The sequence below is a fragment of the Malaya genurostris genome, chromosome 3 (assembly GCF_030247185.1).
Source record: "Malaya genurostris strain Urasoe2022 chromosome 3, Malgen_1.1, whole genome shotgun sequence".
NCBI classification, from domain to species: Eukaryota; Metazoa; Arthropoda; class Insecta; order Diptera; family Culicidae; genus Malaya; species Malaya genurostris.
This window is the reverse complement of record NC_080572.1, coordinates 299,111,559-299,136,431: the sequence shown is the minus strand read 5'-3', so window position 1 is coordinate 299,136,431 and position 24,873 is coordinate 299,111,559. Positions and strand designations below refer to the sequence as shown.

Here is a 24,873-nt window from a genome sequence, read left to right as displayed (position 1 = left end):
ATTCATTTTAGGTGATGTTTTCCGATTTTCCGAAAGGTAACCACGGCGAGTACCTTACACTGGTGACCCTTTCGACGGAACCACCTCAGCTATGCCACGGCAGTGGAGCCAGTTTGGAAGAATCGCACGATGAAGCCGCTCGCGGTGCACTGGAAATCCTCAGCAAAATTGGTCTGGATAACGTGAAGCCGAAGGGTAGCAGTGCAGCGGCAGCATCCGACGAAAGTAAGTCAAAATCTCCTCTGAGCAACGGGCTTAAGAAGTAAAGTGAGTTACTGTCGATGGATTTATTATGCTTTGCAAAATCAAGCATAGATATGTAATTGTTTTATGTTTCGATTACGTTCAAAATTTATCACACAAGCAACTGTCGTTGCTTCCTTGTAAAACAAGACTTTGACAAAACAACAGAGAAATTGCCCTTAGCGTAATCAGCTTTTGCAAATGAAGTAAAGCATGAGGTTTTTGGGTACGGAGAATAATTCGGGGTAGAAAAGTGCATTTATTTCAAGAAACTCATGCTTTGCTGACGAAAGTTTGCTACCTAATGGCGTTTATCTATCGCACCACAAACCGTCAGCTGAGCGCTAATGCGTTAACTAAACATATTGAAAGCAAAACATAGAAGAAGAAATCTGTGCTACAAACTCATAAACATAGTAAGTGACGCAACGCCAGTCAATAGGAATCGACTAGAGTAGGGCTGCTCATAGGCGATTTTTATTGAACTGGTTCGTTTGATATTGTCCAGCGCTGGAATCAGACCGGAGCTAAACCGGATTCCCACTGGACACTGGGCTTTTGACGCAACAATGACTTGAACCTGCAAAGTCGTTGTGTTCGTCACTAGTAGAATTTGCGAAAAAATTGATTACCATTTACCTAAGCAAAGATTTGTCAAAACAGTAAAGTATTATCACTGCAAAGAAAATATGAAAAAAGCAAACAAACAAACAAACTAGAATGCAGTAAATGAAGGTTCTTAATCATATGGAATCGATTTAGGCGAGCCAGATAGCATGAGATGCAGCAAGCAAGTGAGTGGGAGGGGGGTGGGAGAAGATAATATCCGTACAATCGATGTACTGCCAGATCACGGTTGGTAGCGAGTTCTTGACGGTACTCTTTTGATTGCTGACTGACCGGACGACGGATAAGGGGGACCGAATCGCGGACCGTTCGTCAGTCAGCCGATCGATTAAACACGTTTTATAATTCTATTGTTTTAATCGTAGTTTGTGTATTGTTTAAAAACCTTCATAATCAATCGTAGTAAAGAATAGAGCAAACCGAGCGACGTTCATTCGCTCGTACATTAAACTCTCGACGCTGTGCTGGTCATGTAGAATGGTTAGACACAGAGGTAGTACACTGCATCAACTTGGCGCACCACTGGATTTTGTTTGGTATTTTAACAGTTTGCTTGCAAATCAGAGTGTTATACTGGAATGGACAGCTGAACGGAGAAGCTTTAGAGTGCTTGGAGACTAATAAACACGTTGATTTATTGTTGACAAACATTGGACTTCATCGGTACAGGAGACGTTTGACACGACAGTTGTTTGCCATAGCGATTGTTTTTTAAACCTGTCATTTTAGTTTATGCGTGAATTTATGAAGACCATAATTAATTAATCCGTACGATGCTCAATACGCAATGAACATCAGACATTCTTATGACGACAGAACGGAAGCTTTCGGTTCGAATCAAAATTAGTGGGTTATTAAATTGAGTTACATGAAATTGATGAATGCTAGTATATTTAGTAGGTAGTAAAGGTTGAACTCGTTCGACAAAAGTTGTCTGAGGACACACCACAACAAATGAACCTTCGATAAGCTAATAAAGCTTGCTTCAAATAGAATTGGAACAAAGACAATTGCCTGTATTTCAGTTATTTATTATTGTATTCAAGATCTTTTTTTATACAAATGTAGCGTTTTCTTCATACTTTTAAGAAAAAATACGGATAAAATTATTCGTCACGGTTTTGAAGGAATTCTCGAATTTTTCCTGTAACACGGCTCAGTAGGCGGCGCACACCTTCGTCCATCGTTTTAGATATCTTATTCCACCAGGTCGTCATCTGATTGATGTCTTTGACAACCTTTCCCTTTGCCTTGAGTCTCCTTTTCATGATTGCCCAGTATTTCTCAATAGGGCGGAACTGGGGGCAGTTGAGTGGGTTAAGGTTTTTCGGAACAAACTGGACCACTTTCTCTGCATACCATTCTTGAACGGCTTTGCTGTAATGACAGCTTGCCAAATCTGGCCAAAACATTACAGGATGGTCGTGGGATCGAATGAACGGCAAAATTCGTTTTTGGAGACACTCTTTTTGGTATAGTTCCGATGTCATTGTCTTATTTGTAACGAAAACTTTCGTTTTTTTGCCGCAATATGAGCAAGCTTTATAGCTAACGAGGGCAAATTTTCAATAAATCTTTTAGTTGAACATAATACATTCAAAGAAAAAAATAATGAACAGTTGAAGTTAAAACCTAAATATTAGTGAACATTTCAAACTTAGTATGAACATGATCAGGGTATAAGCCGCTAGTTTAACAAGTCAAATGTCGTATATTCGAGTTCTGACTTCGAAGGATTCTTGGTGTCTGTAGGATCACACTCTATTGTAACAGAAGATCAAATTCCCCATCGGAATGTAGTACTTTTGCCATTGCTTTGTATGGGATGATTTGTGTTTTGTTTTGTTGAAGTTGAAGTGAATTAAACAGCAGTGCTTTTGATAACTAAGTCCTGCTATAACCAAGTGAACTCTTCGGTTATTCTGTTAAAACTTTATCTGTTATTCGAAAATTTACATCTTACTGCGTCTTCTTATTAGTTCTCGAATTTGACAAAGGAATATAGGAAGACTTAGATTTCCAAACAACTCTCGAATCCCTTCGTCACGAATAAGAGTGCATTTGCGGTACCGCTGAGCAGTTGGAGATCCGTATTCGGATTCAAAAATGTCACCCGAATAATATTAATTATGCTGAATAGGTGGCAATTAGGCTTTTAAAAGTCAGTCAGTATCAAGGTCTTGGTTTGAATTTTTGTTTGAAAAATGTAATAGATTCTTAGATATGTTAGGATTCGTATTTGATAAAAATGGCTTTATTTGAGCACCACTTTCAATGTTTACTTGATATTTGGCATGTTTGGACGCTGCCCCAGTATGAATCTAGCTAATAGACAATGGTAAGGCTGTTCTGGGAGGAATAAAACTGGTCACTGTTGACTCAATTCGTCAGTCCAATGATTCCCAGTAATATCAAAATGATCTGGTACCGATAGGACGTATAACGAGTTCGACAAGCTGAGCTTTTTTGATTTTACTTCAGCAAGTGATTATTATCGCAAGTTATGATTAAAAAAAGTGCTTTGTAAATCTTCGTGACTGTCAGATTAGAAATAAATTCGTGTATCACAGAAGCCTCCCAGTGAATGAGATTGCTCTGGCTTAATTTCAAGACAGTATACACTAGCATCGACTCGGACAACCAAAAAAATAATCTCCAGTGTAACAAGTTATATATTCTTCAAGTTGTCAAACCTTTCAGCCAGTCTTACTTCACGTGGGAAAAATGATACTTCGAATATTTTGAAAGTACATATTATGATGGAAAGGTGAATAGTACTTCCAAAGCAGCAATATTTGTGAAATAAGGTGAGTTTTTTTTAAAGAAAAAACGAATGAGCATTTCAAACTTGATCAGGGTTACTATGTTAATGATTTTATTGGAGTAATCTGTGGCAACAGTTATGACTTCTCTCGGTTGGTATGAAGGTTGATCGTAGATCGTTTCCCTGAATTATATAACTATTGTGGAGTAATATGGAAATGAAATTTTTACCAAACAAAATACCCAAGTAGCAAACTTTGTTCTAGTACTAAATTTATTAACTCTTCTCGCAACGATTATGCGATTGGAAAAGCGCACTTTTCTTGTATGATGTGCAACAAGTTGTTTCACAACAGTAATATTTGTAATGTAACAGTAATAGTAAGTGGAAACCGGAATTGAAACTGCTCAAATGATATTGTCGTACAGTCAGTTGAAAAAACCGGATGTGGAACTTAATCCATTCAGGTTTTTGAGTGTGTTTCACAAGCAGTAATAGGAATGAATTGTCTAACATATCTAAAAATAATAACCGATCTGAAGCAATTGTGAAACATTGCATGAAAATGAAACAATCATTCGCAAGGATGATTAAATAAACCTAGAATCATTTGCGCAGGTAATAGGTATTCTTTACCATGCCTTGCTTCTTTTCTTTACCCAACAAACAATAAAAATGAGTGATGGAATTAAAATTTACCCGATTAACATTTACTCCATACATGTAATGGTTTTGCACGGTTGGTGTGTGAAGCACTTCAGTCTCGCCTTTGTAATCTGATTCCGAACACAAATATTTATCCATCGTTTTGCTAATGATGTATAAGATTTTATTGTGTCACTACTGTCACTTATTTTCTAATCCAATGTAGCAGAAATTCAAGATTGATCAATTAGATTTTGGTTTCAATCGTGTAGGATCACTTCCAAAAGTCTAAATGGTATCGCATTTTAGACTTTTTCACTTGATGGACAGTAGAAAAAATGATATATTAAAACTGGGTAATTGATCGAAAAAAAATTAGGAATCACTGCTTTAAATGATATTGTGCTCGAAAAAAAAAATCAGAACCGAAGTCTGATCTCACCTGATTCTTCCAACAAAGTTCACATTTCACCAATGTTTAATGCGATATGTAAATCGCAAAAAAAAATATAAGAAATTTTACCATCCTGTAAAATTCAGTCTCAAACCCAATAATTCCTGAATATACAATATCTACTTAAAACGTGTACAGAAAGAAATATTGCTTTGTTATATGCTCCTACATTGAGAGCAGCAAAATATTTCTGTTAAAGCACGTGGGTTAGCAACAAGACAACAAAATATGTACCATGTACCATGGTTTTATCAAATGACAACTAAACTGACGTCGCTCGGAATCAGCGCTGCCAACTATACCGATTTCTCGGTATTTATACAAATATTTGGACTCGATACAGGAATTGAGGTTTCTATGCCCGGTGAAAAATGAACGGCGGCCCTACTGAAAAATGGGTGGCCTACACGTTTCCTGATGAAAACAAAAAAATATGTAAAAGCGATTCACACGCAGCATCAAGCGACTATCGCCTGCATGGAACGATTACGGAACAACAACATTAATTGTAAGCAATTCATATGAAAGGACACTACGTCAAGTTCACGGAAAATTTCAACGTCGGATACGTGAGCAATGTTCGGCTAAAAAAATTAATAAAAATAACCTGGACGTCGACGGAAGTTGATTGATCGTCTGAATAGTGTTTAATGCATGCGTTTCCTGATGAAAACAAACCAATCTCATTTGCATTTGTGGTTGTAAGTGAGCTGTCAGAGAGCCTAATACAGATATGCTCTCTAAAAATACCGATATTTCAATTTCCATACAGATAAATACCGTGCCAACGAGTATGCGAATTCTTCTTCAAAGCGAATATTGGACGTTTCTAAAAATAAAACGTTTCATGTGTTACTTGCACTGCTGAAGCTGAATTCATTACACCAACGCTAAAGTTAAAGCCTTGTCCGATCAGTTTTTACCTCATTGTATCAGGTTGTTTATTATGGCAGCATTTGGGGTAACCCTCTGTTTATGCCCCGTTTACACTTCTGCTGGCTGCCAGCATGCTGGTGTCAGTGTACTGCCCTCTTAGGAAAAAAACGTTCAACGGTGGTCCTTCGTTGGTCTAATACTTTGGATCATTGGACCACAGTTGAACGTTTTTTCCTAAGAGGGCAGTACACTGACACCAGCATGCTGGCAGCCAGCAGAAGTGTAAACGGGGCATTAGGTGCGATCGAATGTTAGAAAATAAGAAACAATACAAAAAATAATTTCGTCCTTTGGAAAGACGAGTTATTAGAATAATTATTCATTCATAAAAAAATCATACGCTTTCAGGAATTCATATGTAGCATTCAGATAAATGCACTTCAGAAAAATTGGGTTGTTTCGACAAAATTTTATATGCCATTAAAATTGAGCATGGTTTACCCCGGGTGCTAGGTTCAGAGTTTAAGACGCTGACCTAACAAGCCAGAAGTCGTATATTGGAGTACTGATTTTGAAAGATTCCTAGTTTCCTTAGAATTATTGCTACTAACCATGCAATAGTCCTGTACACTTACGAGTCGGCTGCGAATTCTGTTGAAACAGAAGGTCAAATTCCGTATCGGAATGTAGAATCGTGACATAGGTTCGCTTTGCTTTTGACCAGGGTGTGACAACGTAAGCAACTTTGTGCAGCGAGAAGGCAACGTTTGTCGTTTATGGAAAGATTTTATGTAGAACGACTTATAAACAAAATGACCTAAACCTCACTAATCGACATGACCGATTGACGTTGATAACTGTCCAGTCACTTATAGCTGCTCTCACTTAAAGTTTTCTGATTTATATATACCAAACGAATCCACAAATATTGAAAAATTCGAATTCAAGAACATCATATTACCTAGGAAACAGACTTCGAATGGAAGGTTTGTTCGTGCGAGTTGAACACAATGAGGTATAAATAGGTAGTGCAGAGCACATGGCCCTTAATCTATCATCCAGATTCATTACGACATGTTCAAACCAACTGTGAATTCAAGGAAAACTAGATCGAGTATAGTCGGGTGACAAAACACGTGCTTCTGATGTTGCTTGGTTTGCTGAAGCCAAAAGCGTCTCGCGAACACCGAAGTGTCACCTGTTTCTACCTCATTGAGTTCAGCAGGCAGGTTGAAAAAATCAGTATACTACAATACATCAGAGTATTTTTCGAACAGTATCAGAGCAAACAGCAGTCGAGATTTTACTGTATTTTTATTCGTACCAGGTGTATGTCCGGAGTTGTGCATTGGAACCTTTCAATGCTAACAGCAAACAAAAATGCCAGGATAAATCCTTTGAATAACTTATTCCTGTGTACATCAGCCGGACAAATGCCTTTTCTATATGTTATTAATCTCCGGTAAATTTAAGTGTGTTTCTACTAGGATATATCTGTAAGAAATAATGTATTTTTTTCTGTACTGCTATTCCCATCCTTTTTATCCAATTTCACATATTCACACAAACAATTTATAACAGCGACACATCGCATTAGAGCAGCATTATTACTTTTCGAGCACCAAAACGCAACACGCATGCACACAATGAAACACGTTTTTTTCGCAAACAGGACAGTTTCAATTCTCTCTCAACCCAACACTGATAACAACAATAGTTAATTACAAGATAACATTACCATGGTCCCCATTAGGATGTCCCCAGCACCATTCATTCCCAAGTTACATAAATAGTTGCGTATCACAAGAGAACAAAAAATACATTTTTTCCGGGATATCCGGCATCGAAGAAAAAGCATATACCAATAAACGTAACGAGCAAAAAAAAATAAAGCAAAACAAGCAGAAACACATTTCATTTTTCAAGAACCTATTCATTAAAACAAAATTAGGCACATGGTAATTGATGATAAGGAAAAATAAAGAAGAAAAAAAACGGTAAGGGAGAGAAAGAGTATTTATCAATGAGGCAGCAAAAATAAGCTTTCTGGGTAATCGACCGGAAGTTCGTACGGGATCGGAAAATTTCAACGAACTTCTGGGTCAATAGAAAAAAAACCCGTCATCCCCATGGAACAAAAGTTAAAAGAAATGTCTACACTATCCTTTCGTTGGTCTAGAATTTCAGTTTGCTGGTGTATTGGTTTCCTCAAAATCGGAAACCAAGGCACATACATGCCTCAGCAGGGTTGGAACGCAAACCTGAAACTATAAGAAACATTCGATGATGGTAGTGACCAGACTGTTTCGGATAAAAAGTTATTTATTTTTTTTTTGGCTTGTTTTGAATTGAAAATTGTTAGTATATTTTGTTTATCGTTAAAAATAGCGAACGGAAATTATCGAATGATTTTTATGAACCCTCAGGCAAAAGGAGATAATTTGTTTGCATGTTCATTAGATTATTGTTCCAAAATAAAAATGAAAAACACTAACATCGAAAGGTCAATCAATTATCAACTAAAACAATACCCAATACCTGAATTCAGCATAGAAATCTGTTATTTTGTTTGATATGCCTAATATCCAGAAACTAGAAGAGTGATCAGATGTAATAACAATTGAACTGTCTTTTGAATAAAGCAAACAACATGGAACAATATATTAAAATCCGGATGACACTCTGTCACTAGTACTAAAACTACCGAATATTCCTGGGTATGATCACGCTTTATTTCATTTGCATCCGTTTTGTCATTGGACGTTCTTCATACTATGCTAAGGCACTACGGCGGCGTACTCTTCGAAACACGTTCAAAGCAAATCACTTACATTATTTAATATTTTCTTGAGCAAATCCAACCGATTGAAGGTAAAAAAGTGCACCAACTTGACCTCGTCCGGCCGTTCCTGCCGAAGGGTCCTCACCAAGCCACTGAAGTGGCTCACAACGAAGGCTTCGAACTGGCTCGGTTCGTCTTGGGCATGGCTCTGCAGCAAACTCAGCACCTCGCTCGGGGGGTTCACCCGTGTTAAACCGAGGACCGTCTCCAGCTGCTGGTAAGAACTGGGCAAGAAGATACCCGGCACTATAGGAACGGTGATACCAACTCGACGGCATTCGTCCACGTAGTTCACGAAGGAGGGAGCGTCGTAGAGCGTTTGTGTGAGGATGAATTCGACACCCAGATCGACCTGAAACGGAAGGGAGAAAAAATTTTAGTTTTCTGGAATAATACTTGACCAAACTGGAATAACTACGGCAGAGTATCTTGGAAATTTATTAAAATCTCTCTGATATTGATTTTCGATTCTATTACGTGACCAAAGCTATCAAAATATGCTTTCAACCTGACTGGTAGTCTAACATATTCTATCTACAAAAAAGGTAAGCCATGTGACAAACCGGACAAGAAGACATCTACACCAAATGACAACGGCGCTCCATACCAACCTCAAATAACCCCTGTACATTGGTGATAGTCATCAGCAACAATGAAACATCCTCCTTAACGAAATCATCATAACTTGCCCACCGCCTGGGCAAAAAGTAACGATTATTCCGCCAACAACAGTGATGCCGAACCAATGGACGGGAGTGTGAATAGCGAACCACTGCTCTCCCTTCATTCGCTAGATAGAAATGAAAGCGCCTTTTCCTCAAGACAACAACAAGATCCATCACCTCATATTGTATAACAGGCGCGTTAAGCTTAATTGCAAAGGAAACGAAAACAAACTATGATCATAATATCTTCTAGTATAAAACGTTGATACCCGGAGAGATCAATACTGCGTATAAAATTTGGCAACATGCATTAGTTGAAAAAAATCCTTCATCGTCGATTATCAAAGTGGATATTGCGAAGGATAACTAAAATCAGAGTAGATGTTTCTGTTGAATGATTGATTGATTGATAAGAGTTGCTTACGAGATGGAGAATTGATACCATTCCCACTAAAATTGATCATTTCACCACCATGTCAGCCACCATTGTCGGCCGGCCCCATCATCATTATTCACAGCGAAGGATACGACATAAGGAGGAATGCTTTACGGAAGGACGACGACTTATCATACTTTTTCATAGGCTTTGAATTTGATCAGTATGAAAAAAAAAAAAGATCGCAAAAATGACATGCGAATGCAACTATGTAATGAAAACCGCGAAAATGTTACCGCAGATACGGGACTCGAACCCGTAGCTAGCTCCTATCGGAGGAAGCTCCCAAGTATCAGACACTGTGCAACGATTGTGCGATTGAAAAAGCGCAGTTTGCTTGTATGATGTGCAACAAGTTTCTTTTTTTTCATAAATACGTTTATTTCATAGGCAATATACAAAAGTTTTTCTTCGTCGTGGCATCCACAATACATAGTACTTGAAACCTTATACATTTCGAATATCATATTAGTATTTGGTATTCATTAGTTAATCTAAACACTGTTTTTATCAAGCGAGTTGCTATTATAAATTACATTAAATGAAATACATTTATTTTGTACATGATCTTATAACTATTTCAGGTTTGTTTGTATCAGTTCATCACTTTTATTCAATATAATATAACTGGCTATTGGTTGAACTTATGGAAGAGAAAACAGTCTAACATAAAATTAAATTTAAATTGGAACTCCAATATACTTAATGAAATAATAAAGAAGTTTCATGTAAGGAACGTCACGACAAGCAAGAATGTCGCGAACTGGGACATTGGATAGTCTACCTTGGGTACGCAAGGAATTTATTAGTTGAGATCTGACATCACGATACTCCACGCATGTCCAAACGACATGATCAATATCGCGATAACCTTCGCCACAAGCACAATGATTAGTTTCGGAAAGTCCAATTCGAAGGAGATGTGCATCTAACGTGTAGTGATTGGACATGAGTCTGGACATCACACGAATGAAATCCCTACTCACATCCAGTCCCCTGAACCATGCCTTTGTCGATATTTTAGGAATAATTGAGTGCATCCACCGACCCAGATCATCTTTATCCCTAGAAGCTTGCCAGCTGGCAAGTGTTCTTTGGCGAGACGCGCTATAGAATTCGTTGAAAGCAATCGGTCTCTCATAAATTTCACCCTCAATAGCTCCACGTTTGGCTAAAATATCGGCTCTTTCATTGCATGGAATGGAGCAATGAGCCGGGACCCAAACTATTGTGATTTGATAATTATTATTCAATATGACGTTCAGGCACTGTTTTATTTCGCCCAATAAAAACGGTTCATTCTTGCCAGCAGCGTTTGAGCGAATGACTTCAATTGCACTCAGACTATCTGTGAAAAGAAAATAATGGTTTGGAGATAATGTGACGATTACACTCAAACTATAATGAACTGCTGCTGGCTCTGCTATATAAACAGATGCAGGTTCTTAGAGCCTAAATGAGGTCGGAACATTATTTTTGAACACACCAAACATAGGTGCTCCGGGATTCCACGCACTTCGCGCTGCATGGATGTGTCGAAAAATAAAGTTGAGTCAGGGACATTCAGGATGCTGCACGGATAGGAATATATCTTGATGGGTTGATTTCCTGTGCCATGTGGTTAAAATATACTGTCATGAATTTTGTTTGAGATCGAAGCTCGACTAGACGTTCGAAATTATTAATCAACAGGGGTTTCAGCATCTCACATCTTATTAGCAGTGGTGATGAAAGCTCCCAACGATCTTTCAATGGAAGAACTCCCGCCAGAACTTCAAGACTCATTGTATGTGTCGAATGCATGCAGCCTAAAGCAATTCGCAAACAACGATATTGAATTCGCTCTAATTTGATGATATGAGAGTTTGCAGCGGAACGAAAGCAAACGCATCCATATTCCATCACTGAAAGTATCGTTGTCTGATACAATTTTATTAGATCCTCCGGATGAGCACCCCACAAAGATCCTGTTATTGTTCGAAGAAAATTTACTCTTTGTTGGCATTTCGTTATCAGATACCTAATGTGTACTCCCCACGTGCATTTGGAATCAAACCACACTCCGAGGTATTTGAAAGTCAACACCTGTTGGATCATTCTTCCCATCATATGAAGCTGAAGCTGCGCGGGATCATGCTTTCTTGAAAAGATAACCATCTCTGTTTTCTCCGCAGAGAATTCGATACCCAGATGAACAGCCCAAACGGACAATTTATCTAAGGTATCTTGCAATGGTTTTTTCAGATCAATAGCTTTGGGTCCAGTAACTGAAACCACGCCGGGGTTACGAGACAGCTGTCAATGTCGTTTACATAGAAATTATACAGGAGCGGACTGAGGCATGAGCCTTGCGGGACACCCATGTAGCTAATTCTGATTGTTGCCAAATCGCTATGTGAAAAGTACATGTACTTCTCTGACAAAAGGTTGTGCAAATAATTATTTATAACCGTTGGAAGTCCATGTTGGTGGAGCTTGTCTGAAAGAACATCAATGGAAACTGAATCAAATGCTCCTTTAATGTCTAAAAATACAGAGGCCATTTGTTGATTTTGAGCGAAGGCAATTTGGATGTCAGACGAAAGCAATGCAAGGCAATCATTCGTCCCTTTATTTCTACGGAAACCAAACTGAGTATCTGACAACAAGTATCGAGACGTCGTGGAATATTTTTTTCGAACAATTTTCTGATGCAGGACAACATCGCAATGGGTCTATATGAGTTGTGATTGGAAGCTGGTTTCCCCGGCTTCTGAATGGCGACAACTTTCACTTGCCTCCAGTCAGGTGGAACAATATTTTGCTCAAAAAACTTGTTGAACAATTCCAACAAACGTCTTTTTGCGAGGTCGGGCAGATTCTGCACCAAGTGGAATTTAATTCTGTCCAACCCAGGAGCGTTATTGTTACAAGACATGAGTGCTATGGAAAATTCCATCATTGAAAAGGGGCTATCAATGGAACCATTATTTGGAAAAGATTCCCTAATAATGCTATGCGTAGGAACAGAATCTGGACAAACTTTCCTCGCAAAATCAAATATCCATCGGTTCGAGTATTCCTCACTCTCATTTCCTACGTTACGATTCCTCATTCGTCTGGCCGTATTCCAAAGAGTGCTCATTGAGGTTTCTCTTGACAAACCTTCGACAAAATGTCTCCAATAGCTACATTTCTTGGCCCTAAGTATACTTTTGTACTTGGTTTCAAAAGTCAAGAATTTTTTAAATTCTGAGGAGTTCCTCCTCCTCGTTTTAAAAACGTCTTGAAAGCAGACCTTCTGTTAGACGAAGGACCAAGAAATCGTTTGGTTTGGGTTTGTTCTGCGGCCTCCAGAATCGAACAAACGAGGAAGTCATATTCTTCAAGTGGGAGGAGCTCTTCCATTGTAGTTTTGAAATATTGCTTTGGTATTTAATCCAGTCAATATTTTTTGTCAAATCATATGGAATATTAACTGAATTAGCAATGCCTTTGTTACTGCTAATTGAGATGATGATTGGTAAATGATCGCTACCATGTAAATCAGGAAATACTTTCCAGGTGCAATCTAGTCGAATTGAAGTCGAACAAAGAGATAAATCTAATGCACTTGGACGTGCAGGAGGTCTTGGGATCCGTGTCATGCTACCCATATTTAGTACCGTCATGCTAAAATTGTCGCAAATATTATATATTAGAGATGATCTGCTATCATTGTAAACGGAACCCCACATCATTCCGTGCGAATTGAAATCTCCTAAAATCAAACGTAGAGCAGGAAGGGCCTCGACAATTTCATTAAGCTGTCGTTGTCCAATTTGAACTCTTGGAGGAATATATACCGAAGCAATGCAAATGTCCTTTCCTTTAATATTTATTTGACAAGCAACAACTTCTATACTAGAAGTCGAAGGAATGTTTAATCTATAAATAGCATTTCTTAATTCCCAAAGGCACTCCACCATACGGAGAGTCTCTATCGAGACGTATAATGTTAAAGTCATTAAAATTTAAGGCTATGTTTGATGTAAGCCATGTTTCGCACAAAGCAAATACATCACATTTTTGACTATGCAACAAAACTTTAAATGAATCAAGTTTTGGCATGATGCTTCGACAATTCCACTGCAGGACAGTGATTGAATCATTTGCGGCGGATGATAAATTATCCATCAAATGATACAAAACCTGAGAGAGCTGGCCATTGAGCTGATAACTGTTTCAAATAAGTTCTAGTTATTGGAAGAAATGCCGTTATGATAGTCTTTAGAGGTTCAGCAATATTAAATGCTGCGAAAATCCAGTCTATTGTCTTTTCTTGAGCTAGTTCCTGGATTGGTTTGTGAATTTGACAAACCAGGAGGCACAGTTTTTGGTTTTAAATTTGGCTTTTTAGCTTTAACACGGGGATCTTGTAATTTTAGGTGTCTTTTTTTGGTATTTTGTGGTTTGGTAATCTCCTCTTAACAGACCCTTGAGGAGTGACAAACGAGGTATCTTCACTATTTCCGTCAGAGTCAGATTCCTCTGGTTCCGCAAGATTTGAAAAATCGTAACAACAAGTTTCTTGTTTGATATGTTTCATAGCAGTAATATTTGTTAGGTAGAAACCGAAAATGAACTTATTGTAAAATCAGTTAAATGAACCTATGTGGAACTTAACCCTCTTAGGTTTTTGATTTGGTTTCATAAGTTTTTTGGTTGAATAATTTCCACATCTGTTACAAAAAAATGTAAAATCATTTGTCAATAACATCTCGCAATTCTGTAGCAATTGTGAAACATGCCAATTTTAACAAGTTTTAATTGCTACCTGGGTTGTTTTACCGATTAAACTACCCTGCATAAGAAAACACACGACGAGACAGCATAGTTAACTAGAAAAACCGAGCATTCTTCGCTTTACTCGTCCGCCACAGCATTCAATTATAGTCCTATCTGAATGGAAACCCATCCGACAGAAAAACATACACACCACACCGCAAGTCTATCTTCAAAGACTTTCTAAAATATAGGCATTCAGAATTGTGATCTTGAACCTCTGTATTCCATACTGCATCAAAGTTTACCCTTATTAAATTCGTATATCTTCTGGCATTGATAGTATTGAGCAAGGGCAAACATTTTTTGGTTCTTCTTCAACACATACTTTATTGCACTCACTCCCAATACTGAGTCATCTTCGTCTAGTAATTACTTCACGGTATGCAGTTTGAGTTATTTTTTCACAAATTCATCGAAAATTCTAAACCTGATGTTGACAGATAGTTGGATTTAATAATGAATGTTTTCAAAATACGTAATAAAAATCGTTTTTGTTCTACAGGAGGCAAAAAACAATTTTTTTTCAGCTAAACAATTTCTCAAATTGAAAAAAAAAAACGAGATCGTTTTTTATACAAATGTAGCGTGTTCATACTTTTAAGAAAAAATACGGATAAAATTTTTCATCACGGTTTCGAAGGAATTCTCGAATTTTTCCTGTAACACGGCTCATTAGGCGGCGCACATCTTCTTCGTCCATCGTTTTAGCTATCTTATTCCACCAGGTCGTCATCTGATTGATGTCTTTGACAACCTTTCCCTTTGCCTTGAGTCTCCTCTTCATGATTGCCCAGTATTTCTCAATAGGGCGGAACTGGGGGCAGTTGGGTGGGTTAAGGTATTTCGGAACAAACTGGACCCCTTTCTCTGCCTACCATTCTTGAACGACTTTGATGTAATGCCAAATCTGGCCAAAACATTTTGGAGACACTCTTTTTGGTATAGTTCCAATGTCATTGTCTTATTTGTAACGAAATTTTTTTGCCACAGCTGCAAATGCCCTGCCAAATCAAAAAATTTTCTTGCAAATTTGTCGGCAAAAACAAATTTAAATTTGGCTGGAACATACCCCCGAGCCGTTGCCAAGTAAAATTTTTGACCTGGGATTTGCCCGAAGTTAGCCTTGAAATAGGTTTCATCGTCCACAGAAGACACCCGTCGAACTTGGTCAGCACCTGGTCATATAGTTTCCGAACACGAATTTTGAACACACTATTCTGTTTTATGGCCCGATTTGGCTGTTTGCTAGCTCGATACGACTTGATTCCTTCCCGGAGTCGAGTTCTCCTCACGGTACTATGGGCAGCACCGAATTTTCTGACCAAATCACGGTCCGACAGATTAGGATTCCTCTTAATCGTCTTCAAAATCTTACCAGGCAATTTCACTCCGACGATTGGCTTGAGGCTTACGAATCGTCATCAATGTGTCCTTATACCGTTTGATAACGCGCCATACGGTATTTCTGGGCAATTTCAGCTGTTTAGCTAGCCTAGATGCAGACCACAATGGATTTTCCAAATAACTGTGCAGAATTTTTTCCCTTCTTTCGGTTTCCATGTTGCGGAATGTCAAAAATCATACGTAAAGCTGACAAAATTCCCGACACGTGGGCGCCAAGAACTTCCAAATCCGTCCACCAGGAGCGCCACAATATGAGCAAAAGTTTGTTCCAATTCTAAATTAAGCAAGCTTTATAAGAGCATTTTGGCTACAAAATGAATTACTAAATTGACCGCCTTAAACAACATGCACAAATGTGTTTCCTTCATATCAAAAGAAACTACTCATGGTTTATAGCCACAGTGCATGTTTTATTAGCGAACAAAACGTGTCATTGAAAATATTCCATATTTCTATGTGTCGGTTTCGCACGATATGCTTTGTGCGATGATTCGTTCAGTTCATTCCGTTTGAAATTTTGCGCGTCTTATTTTGGCACTGAATTTCACTTTGATGTTCGTTCATACCAAACATTTTAGAAAACTTTAATTTTGAACTATTTGTGGTAATCAACTGCTACTGGAAATTCTATCATAAATTGCTATAAAAATATACGAGTTCCAAACTCGTGATTTTGAAACAGTTGAGTGGGACATTTATATGCTTATTTCCTTTATTCTTCTATTCCAAGTTCACCAGAGAATTTGATCCTTGGACAGGCAATGTGCTTCACCCAAAGCAAAGCCGTGGTATTAGATTGATTTTTTGAAATTAGACCTTCTGTTTCAACAAACTTCGCAGCCGATTCATAGCGTACAGATCCATAGCATGGCTGGTGCCAGTGGCGTACCTGGGAAAATTTACATCTGGAGTAAAACTTGATATGTCGCCCCGTCGAAAAAAAATGTGCCTCATCATCCGATGTCCGGGGAAATACAATATTAAAGGCATATTCCAAAAGAAATCGATCCAAAATCCAATTTAATCGAGTCGTTCTTAGTATTAGTTAGTAAGGTACTATATAAGATCGTTTTCCCCCATTACACATTACAAGTAGGTTTATAATTTGCCCTACAAACAATCATAGAATTGTGGAAACAGATAATGTTAATAATCAAATTTAGGATAAAATAGGGCTGAAAAGTCACCACTTTTGACTGAACACCGAACTTAAATCCTAACAATTTAAATTTAATTCATATTGCAATTAATAATACTTTAAAAACAAATGAACATTGCATAGCATTAAACGCATGAATAGTTCATTTCCAGAGTAAATAGTCATTACATATTGTTTGCTAATTTCCTGCATTACTTCATTATCTTGTTTAGTTTCCATTGCACTCATCTAATCTTGAAGCTAATAATGTAACTACCAATAAACGAGACAATAGACAGACAGATTCTGAGAAGTCTGGTGACCAAACACGAAATTCAAACGTCCAACCGAGACGTCACTGATAACGCCACGGCACACTTGGACGTGAAGTGATTCATTCATCCAGCCATTCTTCTGGTCGTTCGGTAATGCATGCCGAACACTTGTGCGAAGAACATATATCAGCTTGCTTTAATCAATTTAATGCTCGTCTGTTTTTGTTTATTCATTGGGAATATTAAATGCATTGATGGACAAAAATATTTAATTTGAGCCTGTCGGGAGATAGTAGTAAGCGACGCCCGGAATGTGTCTACTTGTCAACCATATAAACCAGGGCAGAGCGGGGTAGCGACCCTTAGAATAGTTTGTGGGAGACACGAATCAAAATATGCATGCTTGTTCTAATTTTGTATTTTAATGCTTTGTGCAGACGAATTCATTTTTTCTTTTGACAACTGTCAATGGGCTTGAAGAGAAATTTTTCTCTGGATTGATCCCATCGCTTACTAAATTACTAAAGATAGTCGTGATCTGCGTTTTCTCATGTATCATTTGAATAGTATTCCTTGAGGAACTCGGTTCGCTGTCAGATTCAGTTCAATTATCATAAGGGTTACAAAGAAGAAGCGAGCTGCAGTATACGGCATTCAGAATTATGATTTTGAACCTCTATAATTCATATTAGAGCTTAAAATTGTCACGCCTTTTCAATGAAAGAACCCAATCCAACTAAGCTTCTAGGTGGGACATTAATACGTAATTGTGAGAGAATTTCTGGAGCATCAGTTTGTCCATTCAGTAATTTCACTATAAATACAGCTCTAAGTATATTTCGTCGTTTGTCTAGTGTGTCCATGTCGAGCAAACGAAAGCTCTCAATGTATGGGGAAAGTTCTGACGGATTACTGTTTTAATTCTAACCCTTCAAGAATAGACCGTACTAACGCGTAATATAACGCTCTCAAGCAATATGGATTAGTAAACTCTTTTGCTATCCTCATAATGAAACCTAGGTTTCCTTTTGACTGAGCTGCGAGCAATGATGTTTGAGGGAGGGCTAAGAATTAAAAAAGCACGCTAAGATCTTTGAAAATAGTAACTCTTTCAAGTGTTTCTCCAGAGATAGTGTAGTTCCAGACTATCGGGTTTTTCTTACTTGTGAAAGAAATCACAGAGCATTTGGACACACTTATTGTTAAGAGGTTGAGATTGCACCATTTGCAATCTGCTGTCGATCGCAAAACAAGAAAAATTTTCAAATCTTCCGCATCTTTGTGGAATGACAAAAGTAATGTCATTAAAAATAATGAAAACAGCAATGGTCCTAGATTGCTTCCTTGGGGAATGAAGTTGTATGACTCGACATTTCCTAGCTTTACTGATAAAACTCGACCTACGAGATATGATTTAAGTTACTGAAAGAAACTAGACGATGCATCTAGACGCTCAAGATTCGCAAGTAAGGTCTACACCAGTGATTCCCAAAGTGGTCTCTATAGCCCACTGGTGGGCTCTAGCTCATTTTAGTGGGACAACAGGTGGGCAATGAGTTGCAAATAGTGGCCTTCGCTACTTGAAAAAATCTCTCTGAGATAGGCCCTGGAAAAAATACTTTTCAATATATCATTGCAAAATACAATCCAGAACCAAGCAAATCTATTAGTAGTAAGAATGATGTGATCGATAAATCATTGAATTCTTGGGAGATTTGTGAGTAAGAAAATTGAAAGTGAGAAGATGAATGCTTAAGTGGTATTATGGTCAAAAATTGGTCAAATAAGAATGAGTGTAAATTGATTAAACGTTTCATTAGAAATTCAAATCATATCTTTTTTTTCTAAATTCAATCCATACAAAATACAGATCCATACAAAACACAGCTTCCCGGATCAGAAGTTAGGTTCAGATCTAAAATATCTTCAGGAATTGAGATCCAGAATCTAGATTTGGGATAAGAATTCATGTCCAAAATTGAAGTCCAGATCCATATTCAGATTTCATGTCACGGAAATCTATGAATCATTGTCAGGATTTCAAGTCTAGAATCCAGGTACAAAATACAGGCCCAGAATTCGGATCCCGATTTCCGCTCAGGAATCCAGGTCCATGTTTCTGAAACTAGGTCCAGAATTCAGGCGAAGAGTCAAGGTTCAGGTTCCAAACCTCTGTCAGGAGTTCCGGTTCCGAATCCGTTTTTGGGATTTTGGCCCACAACCAAAGTCCAAGTCCAGGTTGAGAATTATTGTCCAGAATCCAGGTTCAGACAAAAACTCTATCAAGAATTCTGGTCCAGAATCGAAGACCCGAATTTAGGTTCAGCATTCAGATTCTGCACTCAAATCTCGAATTCATATTCACGTACAGATTCTGAGTCCAAGCAGAGAATACTGCTTCAGGGTCAGAATACAGATCCAAGAATCTTTATCCAGAATGCAGGTACAGAACTCAGATCAAAATTAAAGTTCTTAATTAGGCTACAAAATTTGAACCTAGAATCCAAGCCCAAAGTTCTGCTCCTGAATCCAGTTTCAGATTCAGAATCCAAAATCAGGATCAAGTTCTAGGCTTACGGTTCTGGTGCATGTCAAATTATCAGAATAAAAAATCTTGTTTATGCTCAAAATCTACGTTAGTAGTTCAAGTCAAGAAACTAGTTTCAGGTCTAGAGTTCGAATCCATGCTCAGAATCCAAGTGCAATTTTTTTGCTTCAGGTTCTGTAGAACTATTCTGTAAATATTCTGGTTTAAAATCCATGTCCAGATTCAGTATCAAGATCTAGAAAACTCTTCGGGTCCTGGGGTTCAGAATCCTGTTCTAGGTTTAGAATCTCTGTCAATATGTCAGGTTTAAGTTTAGAATTGAGGAATCCTAGATCAGGTCCAGAATCCAGTCCAAATTTACAGTCCAACGAGTGGGCGTTAGTCTAGGTTCAAAGTTAAGTTTCAGAAACTCTGTCAAAAGTTCCAACATTCAAGTCCAAGCCCATGTTTCGTATTCAGATTCAGGTTCAGAATCTAGGTTAAGGTCTCTCTCAGGAGTTCAGGTTCACAATCTCGGTCCAGGTTCCTTTTCCAAGTACTGATTTCTGCTTTAAGAAGTGTATCGATAAGTAGTTAGCAACATTCATCGATAAGTAGTTAGCAACATTTGCGGTGACATGTTTGTTTGCATGCCAATAACAGTTGCGCAATCGATTGGTTTCGGTACGGTTTATCGTTTCAATGATGACTCGAATTGATCCGGAAACGCGAAAGAAAATTCTGCACACTTGGTGCTCAGAAAGTGGTGTCACGTACAACAAAATTGCAAAACGGGTGGAAGTGCACCACACCAGTGTGCCCCGATCCGGTTGGAAAAAGGACTTAAAAGTGGTTGAGTACATCAGGAAAAACCCATCGGCGTCGACGCGGGATTTGGCCAAGCAGTTCAACGCCAGCATCGGGATGATTCAACGGATCAAAGTTCGGAACTCCCTGAAAACGTACAAGAAACAGAAGGTGCCGGAAAAGTCCCTGGTACAGCAAGTTCAGGCCAAAACAAGAGCGCGAAAACTGTATAACCGGATTCTACAGAATAAAGACGGATGCATCCTGATCGACGACGAAACCTACGCCAAGGAAGACTCTCGAGCGCTGCCCGGACCGCAATATTATACGAAATCGGTGTACCAGGACCTGGACGACGCTTTGGGCAGAAGGTGTTGGTCTGGCAAGCAATTTGTACCTGTGGTTTGCGGTCGTCGATTTTCTTCACGAAGGGCGCAATTAACGCCAAGGTGTACAAGGAAGAATGTTTGAAGAAGAGAATGCTGCCACTGTACAGAAAGCATAAGGCTTCTCCTCTCTTCTGGCCGGATTTGGCTTCAGCCCACTACGCCAACTCCGTTCTACAGTGGTTGTCAAAAATATCGTACAATTCGTGGAAAACGACATCAACCCATCGAACTGCCCGGATCTTCGGCCAATTGAAAGGTATTGGGCAATTGTCAAGCGGCACTTTCGGAAGGAAGATACAGTGTCCCAAAACATGCAGGAGTTCAAAAAAACTGGACAGCTGCCACCAGGAAAGCCACAAAAGTAACTGTGCATAATTTAATGAAGAATTCCAAGTCCAAAGTGCGAGTCAAGTCCAAAACACTCCCTAAGTTTTTCCATATTCAGACAAAGAATCTCAGTCCAGAATCCGTATTGTGATTTAGAAACCTTGTTTGATACCCAAATTCAGTGCTCAGGATCAGAATACAGATCTAGATATCTCAATTATCAACTGAGTGAGAGGACTTGCGAGTTTTCCTAACAATCATAGAACCAAATATTAACAAAAGAAATACACACAATCATTCGCATCTTTATCCCCAAAACTAAATTTTTTGTCTTTATTTTCTCCGTTGAACGTTAAAAATTAATTTGGGAGGCGCACACAATGCTCTTGAACATCTCTTCAATTCTATAGACGGGATTCCATCTGGCCCAGCTGACGTTGAGGACTTTTTATTGCCGTCCTAACATTCTCATTAGAAAAAAACGAATGTTTGCAGTATTTATCACTCTATATGGAACATTTAATACGACCCAATCAGCAATCTTTCTATCTAACACTTCACATAGGACAGTGACAAAAACTATCAACTTTTGATGTGCACTGTAGAATTTAATGGAAAGAGAGTGTGAGCTAAGAGAAGCTGTCATTTGCACTTGGGACCATCGATAAATCTAGGAATCAAAGACAAATTTAAAGAATGGAACGCACGATGTTGGAGTATTAATGCGTCTTTGACATCGGTTGTAATTTTTTCGTTACGTGCAGAATCAGCCCCCTCAAACAGAACAACGCGCATCTCCCATGCAGCGTTGTCCTTCCGATAATTAGCGAAGTTCGAATAGTACGCTATAATCAATACTCAGGTACGTCTCTAGTATCAAAATTATCGTTTTATTTGATATGCCGGAATCTGTAATACTTCATTGAATCCATGCTGACAATCGTAATGGTTTGTAATAAGTTATTGAAATTTCATCATGTTTATTTCAGTTTGAAGTACTACCAAGATGTTTCTTGGATGAGGTGATGGCGGGTTTTTTTAATGTTTTTATGGAGTTGTTATTGTCAATAGAATCATTAATCGAGAATGAAATAATTGACTCAGATAAATCTAGTTTAACGAGAAACTCAGAAATTTGTACAGGATAGCTAAAACCACACCAGAGTTCATCACGAATTCTTTCTTCGCACCATTGATTGCATATGAGACTGCTGAAATTTTTCACATTTTTACAAAACCAACCTGCAGTTATGACGATAGTTTCTAATAATATTGCAAACATAAACATGTATTCGTTTATCTAACTCAAAATTAACGATAAACCATATGAGACTGATATGAGAGTATGGGCAATAGGCTCTGAAAAGAAAAGAATGCTCGTGATTCTGTGTAGGAAATTTTGTACACAAACATTGGATTTTTAAACTACGAAAGCAGTGAAGAAAAGTGGTTTGAACAATAATGGAAACCGCACATCTTCATTATCATGTTGTGTTACTTCTCAACATGCATGGCACTGCTGCTAAATTCGACCGTCAACTGTTTTTGGCCATGTCCGTTCTACGCGCTTAGCTCTTAGTTTTCCCGTGACAGTGAAACCAAGCCTTTCATCAATGAAAATGACTCTAAAAATAGCCGAAGCTGTTCAGTATAGCTTTACGATCTCTATTCTAGTACTACCTTCGTTTGTTTGTTAATGTCGCATATCTTATCATCTCTTATCTCACAAATTGCGCTTACCTTTTCCTTCAGATACTTGACGTCATAATCCATCGACGGCGACTCCGGATGCACGTACGGATATCCCCCGACGGCTATGGTCAAGTCAGGATTGTTTTTGTCCCGTAAATATTTCACCAGATCGGAAGAATGCTGGAATCTCTGGGTTTCACTCACGGCATCTCCTCGAATAACGAACAGGTTCCAGTTGCCCATTTCGACAAACTTGTCCACCTGTGTCTCGGTGATGTTGTAACACGACAGATGGTTCATCACAGTGCAGTGCGGTACGATTTTGGCGGTCATCTTCATCATCGGTGTGTCGACGAAGCGCTGATACTGGAGGTTGTTATCGGAGATCCAGGGTAGCGAACAGAACAACGGCATCGGTTGCAGGTGACTCAAGTCCAGCACGAAATCTTCCTTCGCGATCAACTCGATCGAGTAGCACAATCGGTCGGAATTGATCCATCGTTTAACTATTTGCTTCAAATTGCGACTGTTCTCGTGGCTGTGCATCACTTCTGCTGAGCTAGCAGTTTTGTCCTGCTTGCCATTGGGATCGGATTCAACTGTTAGACGATGCATGGCCGCTTGTCTGCTGCCGTGGTAAACGATAATTTTAGACTGTGAAAACGTTTGCTTCTGTATGGTCACACATGTCGCACTGAACAACCATCCGATTGCCATCAGCTGACAGCTTTCGAGCGAAACGGAGAGGAAGAGCGAATGAGAGAAAAACTGATAGTCTGTGTAGCATCGTGTTTGTTCGTACATTCACTGGTGGTGATTATCAACGATGAAACGATGTACTACTTGTTCGAGAGAGTATTTTTTTTTTTGCTAACGCTAGGCGTAAACAAACAAATACACTTGGCGCAATTAGTAACCTGTAGTACTAGGTTTCGTGGGTGTATGCGCAATGAAACCAATGCAGAAAATCATGAGCGCATGAGTATGAACCTGACCTTGGCATTACTCCTGACTCTTGCTGTGGGTAATCGAACCAGTGATTAGTATTGTTTTGACGATACTAGAACGGGCGAAAAAAAAAATCAACACATGCGATATCTTGGTAGCGATTATAGTGCACAAATATACAAATTTAATTTAGTGTGCGTGTTTCTGTTGGTTGGTTGGAAACCGTTTGAGAATCAATATTGTTATGCAGTAGAGCTCTCCACGGGATCTATTTATTCCATCGGTTGAAAAAGAATACCATCTACCGTTTATCGCAATGAAAACCTACCTGTCCGAAGGTAGTACACAGAATTTGCCCGGTCCTTTCTACTGTGGTTGGATTGTATTCGCTACTGGACAGTATTAAATCGCAGCTTACTGCGATTCTCCACGAATCGTTTCGAGAAGCGTGCGAAAACTATTGTGACATTTTCATACAGTTCTTAATTAGGGGAAAGTCGTTTCGCCGAATAGGTAATTTCGCCGAAAGGGTAATTTCGAATACGTCATATTATTTTTTTTTGTGTTATTATGCCTGCTGTATAACTGATGTGGCACAGCCAAATAACCGGAGCCAAGATGGCTTGGCGGCATAAAGCCGCCGACCCGCCTCTTGCATACAAACTTGTAACCGCCTCGTTTGCCCGTTCTACTCAAAGCTAGGTTTCTTTGCTTTAGTTAGGTCCGAACGAGCGGTAGCGAGGTCGGACAGCACATGAATCAAATCGATGTGGCGAAGCTCATTTTTCACTCAATAAACGGAAAATACCAAAATGTATGATTTGCTTGGTAGACACACCTTTGCAATTACTTTGATGCTTAGTAATTACTTTGATGCTTAGGTTCATGAATCAATCTTTATTCAAGAGCACAATAATTAATCTTTTTTCAAGAATTACAATTGTAGGTCAACAAAACGGGCGTTATCGTATTATCATCAGGGCTTGTATTGTGAATCCTCAATCGAAC

The 24,873-nt window shown here is 38.7% G+C and overlaps 2 protein-coding genes across 3 annotated transcripts in view; one reads left to right on the top strand and one right to left on the bottom strand.

Moving 5' to 3' along the window:
* LOC131438858 (double-stranded RNA-binding protein Staufen homolog 2) overlaps window positions 1-8,284 on the top strand; it is a 45,807-nt gene extending 37,523 nt beyond the window's left edge. The window contains exon 7 of the mRNA XM_058609196.1: window positions 12-8,284. Coding sequence (XP_058465179.1) covers window positions 12-266 — 255 coding nt within the window. The 3' untranslated portion in view covers window positions 267-8,284. The remainder of the gene's footprint in view (window positions 1-11) is intronic.
* Window positions 8,285-8,319: 35 nt separating this feature from the next.
* On the bottom strand, window positions 8,320-24,326 carry LOC131438859 (methylenetetrahydrofolate reductase (NADPH)). Of its 2 annotated transcripts, none has more exons than XM_058609197.1 (3): window positions 24,194-24,326; window positions 22,966-23,977; window positions 8,320-8,803 (listed from the first exon to the last, which is right to left on the bottom strand). In XM_058609197.1, exons 2-3 carry the CDS (start codon window positions 23,719-23,721, stop codon window positions 8,423-8,425), a joined length of 1,137 nt encoding a protein of 378 aa, XP_058465180.1. In that variant the 5' UTR covers window positions 23,722-23,977; window positions 24,194-24,326; the 3' UTR covers window positions 8,320-8,422. The 2 variants fall into 2 exon arrangements, with proteins under 2 accessions (XP_058465180.1, XP_058465181.1); XM_058609198.1 differs by having other exon boundaries at window positions 22,966-23,545; window positions 24,194-24,307.
* Between the last annotated feature and the right edge of the window lie 547 nt (window positions 24,327-24,873).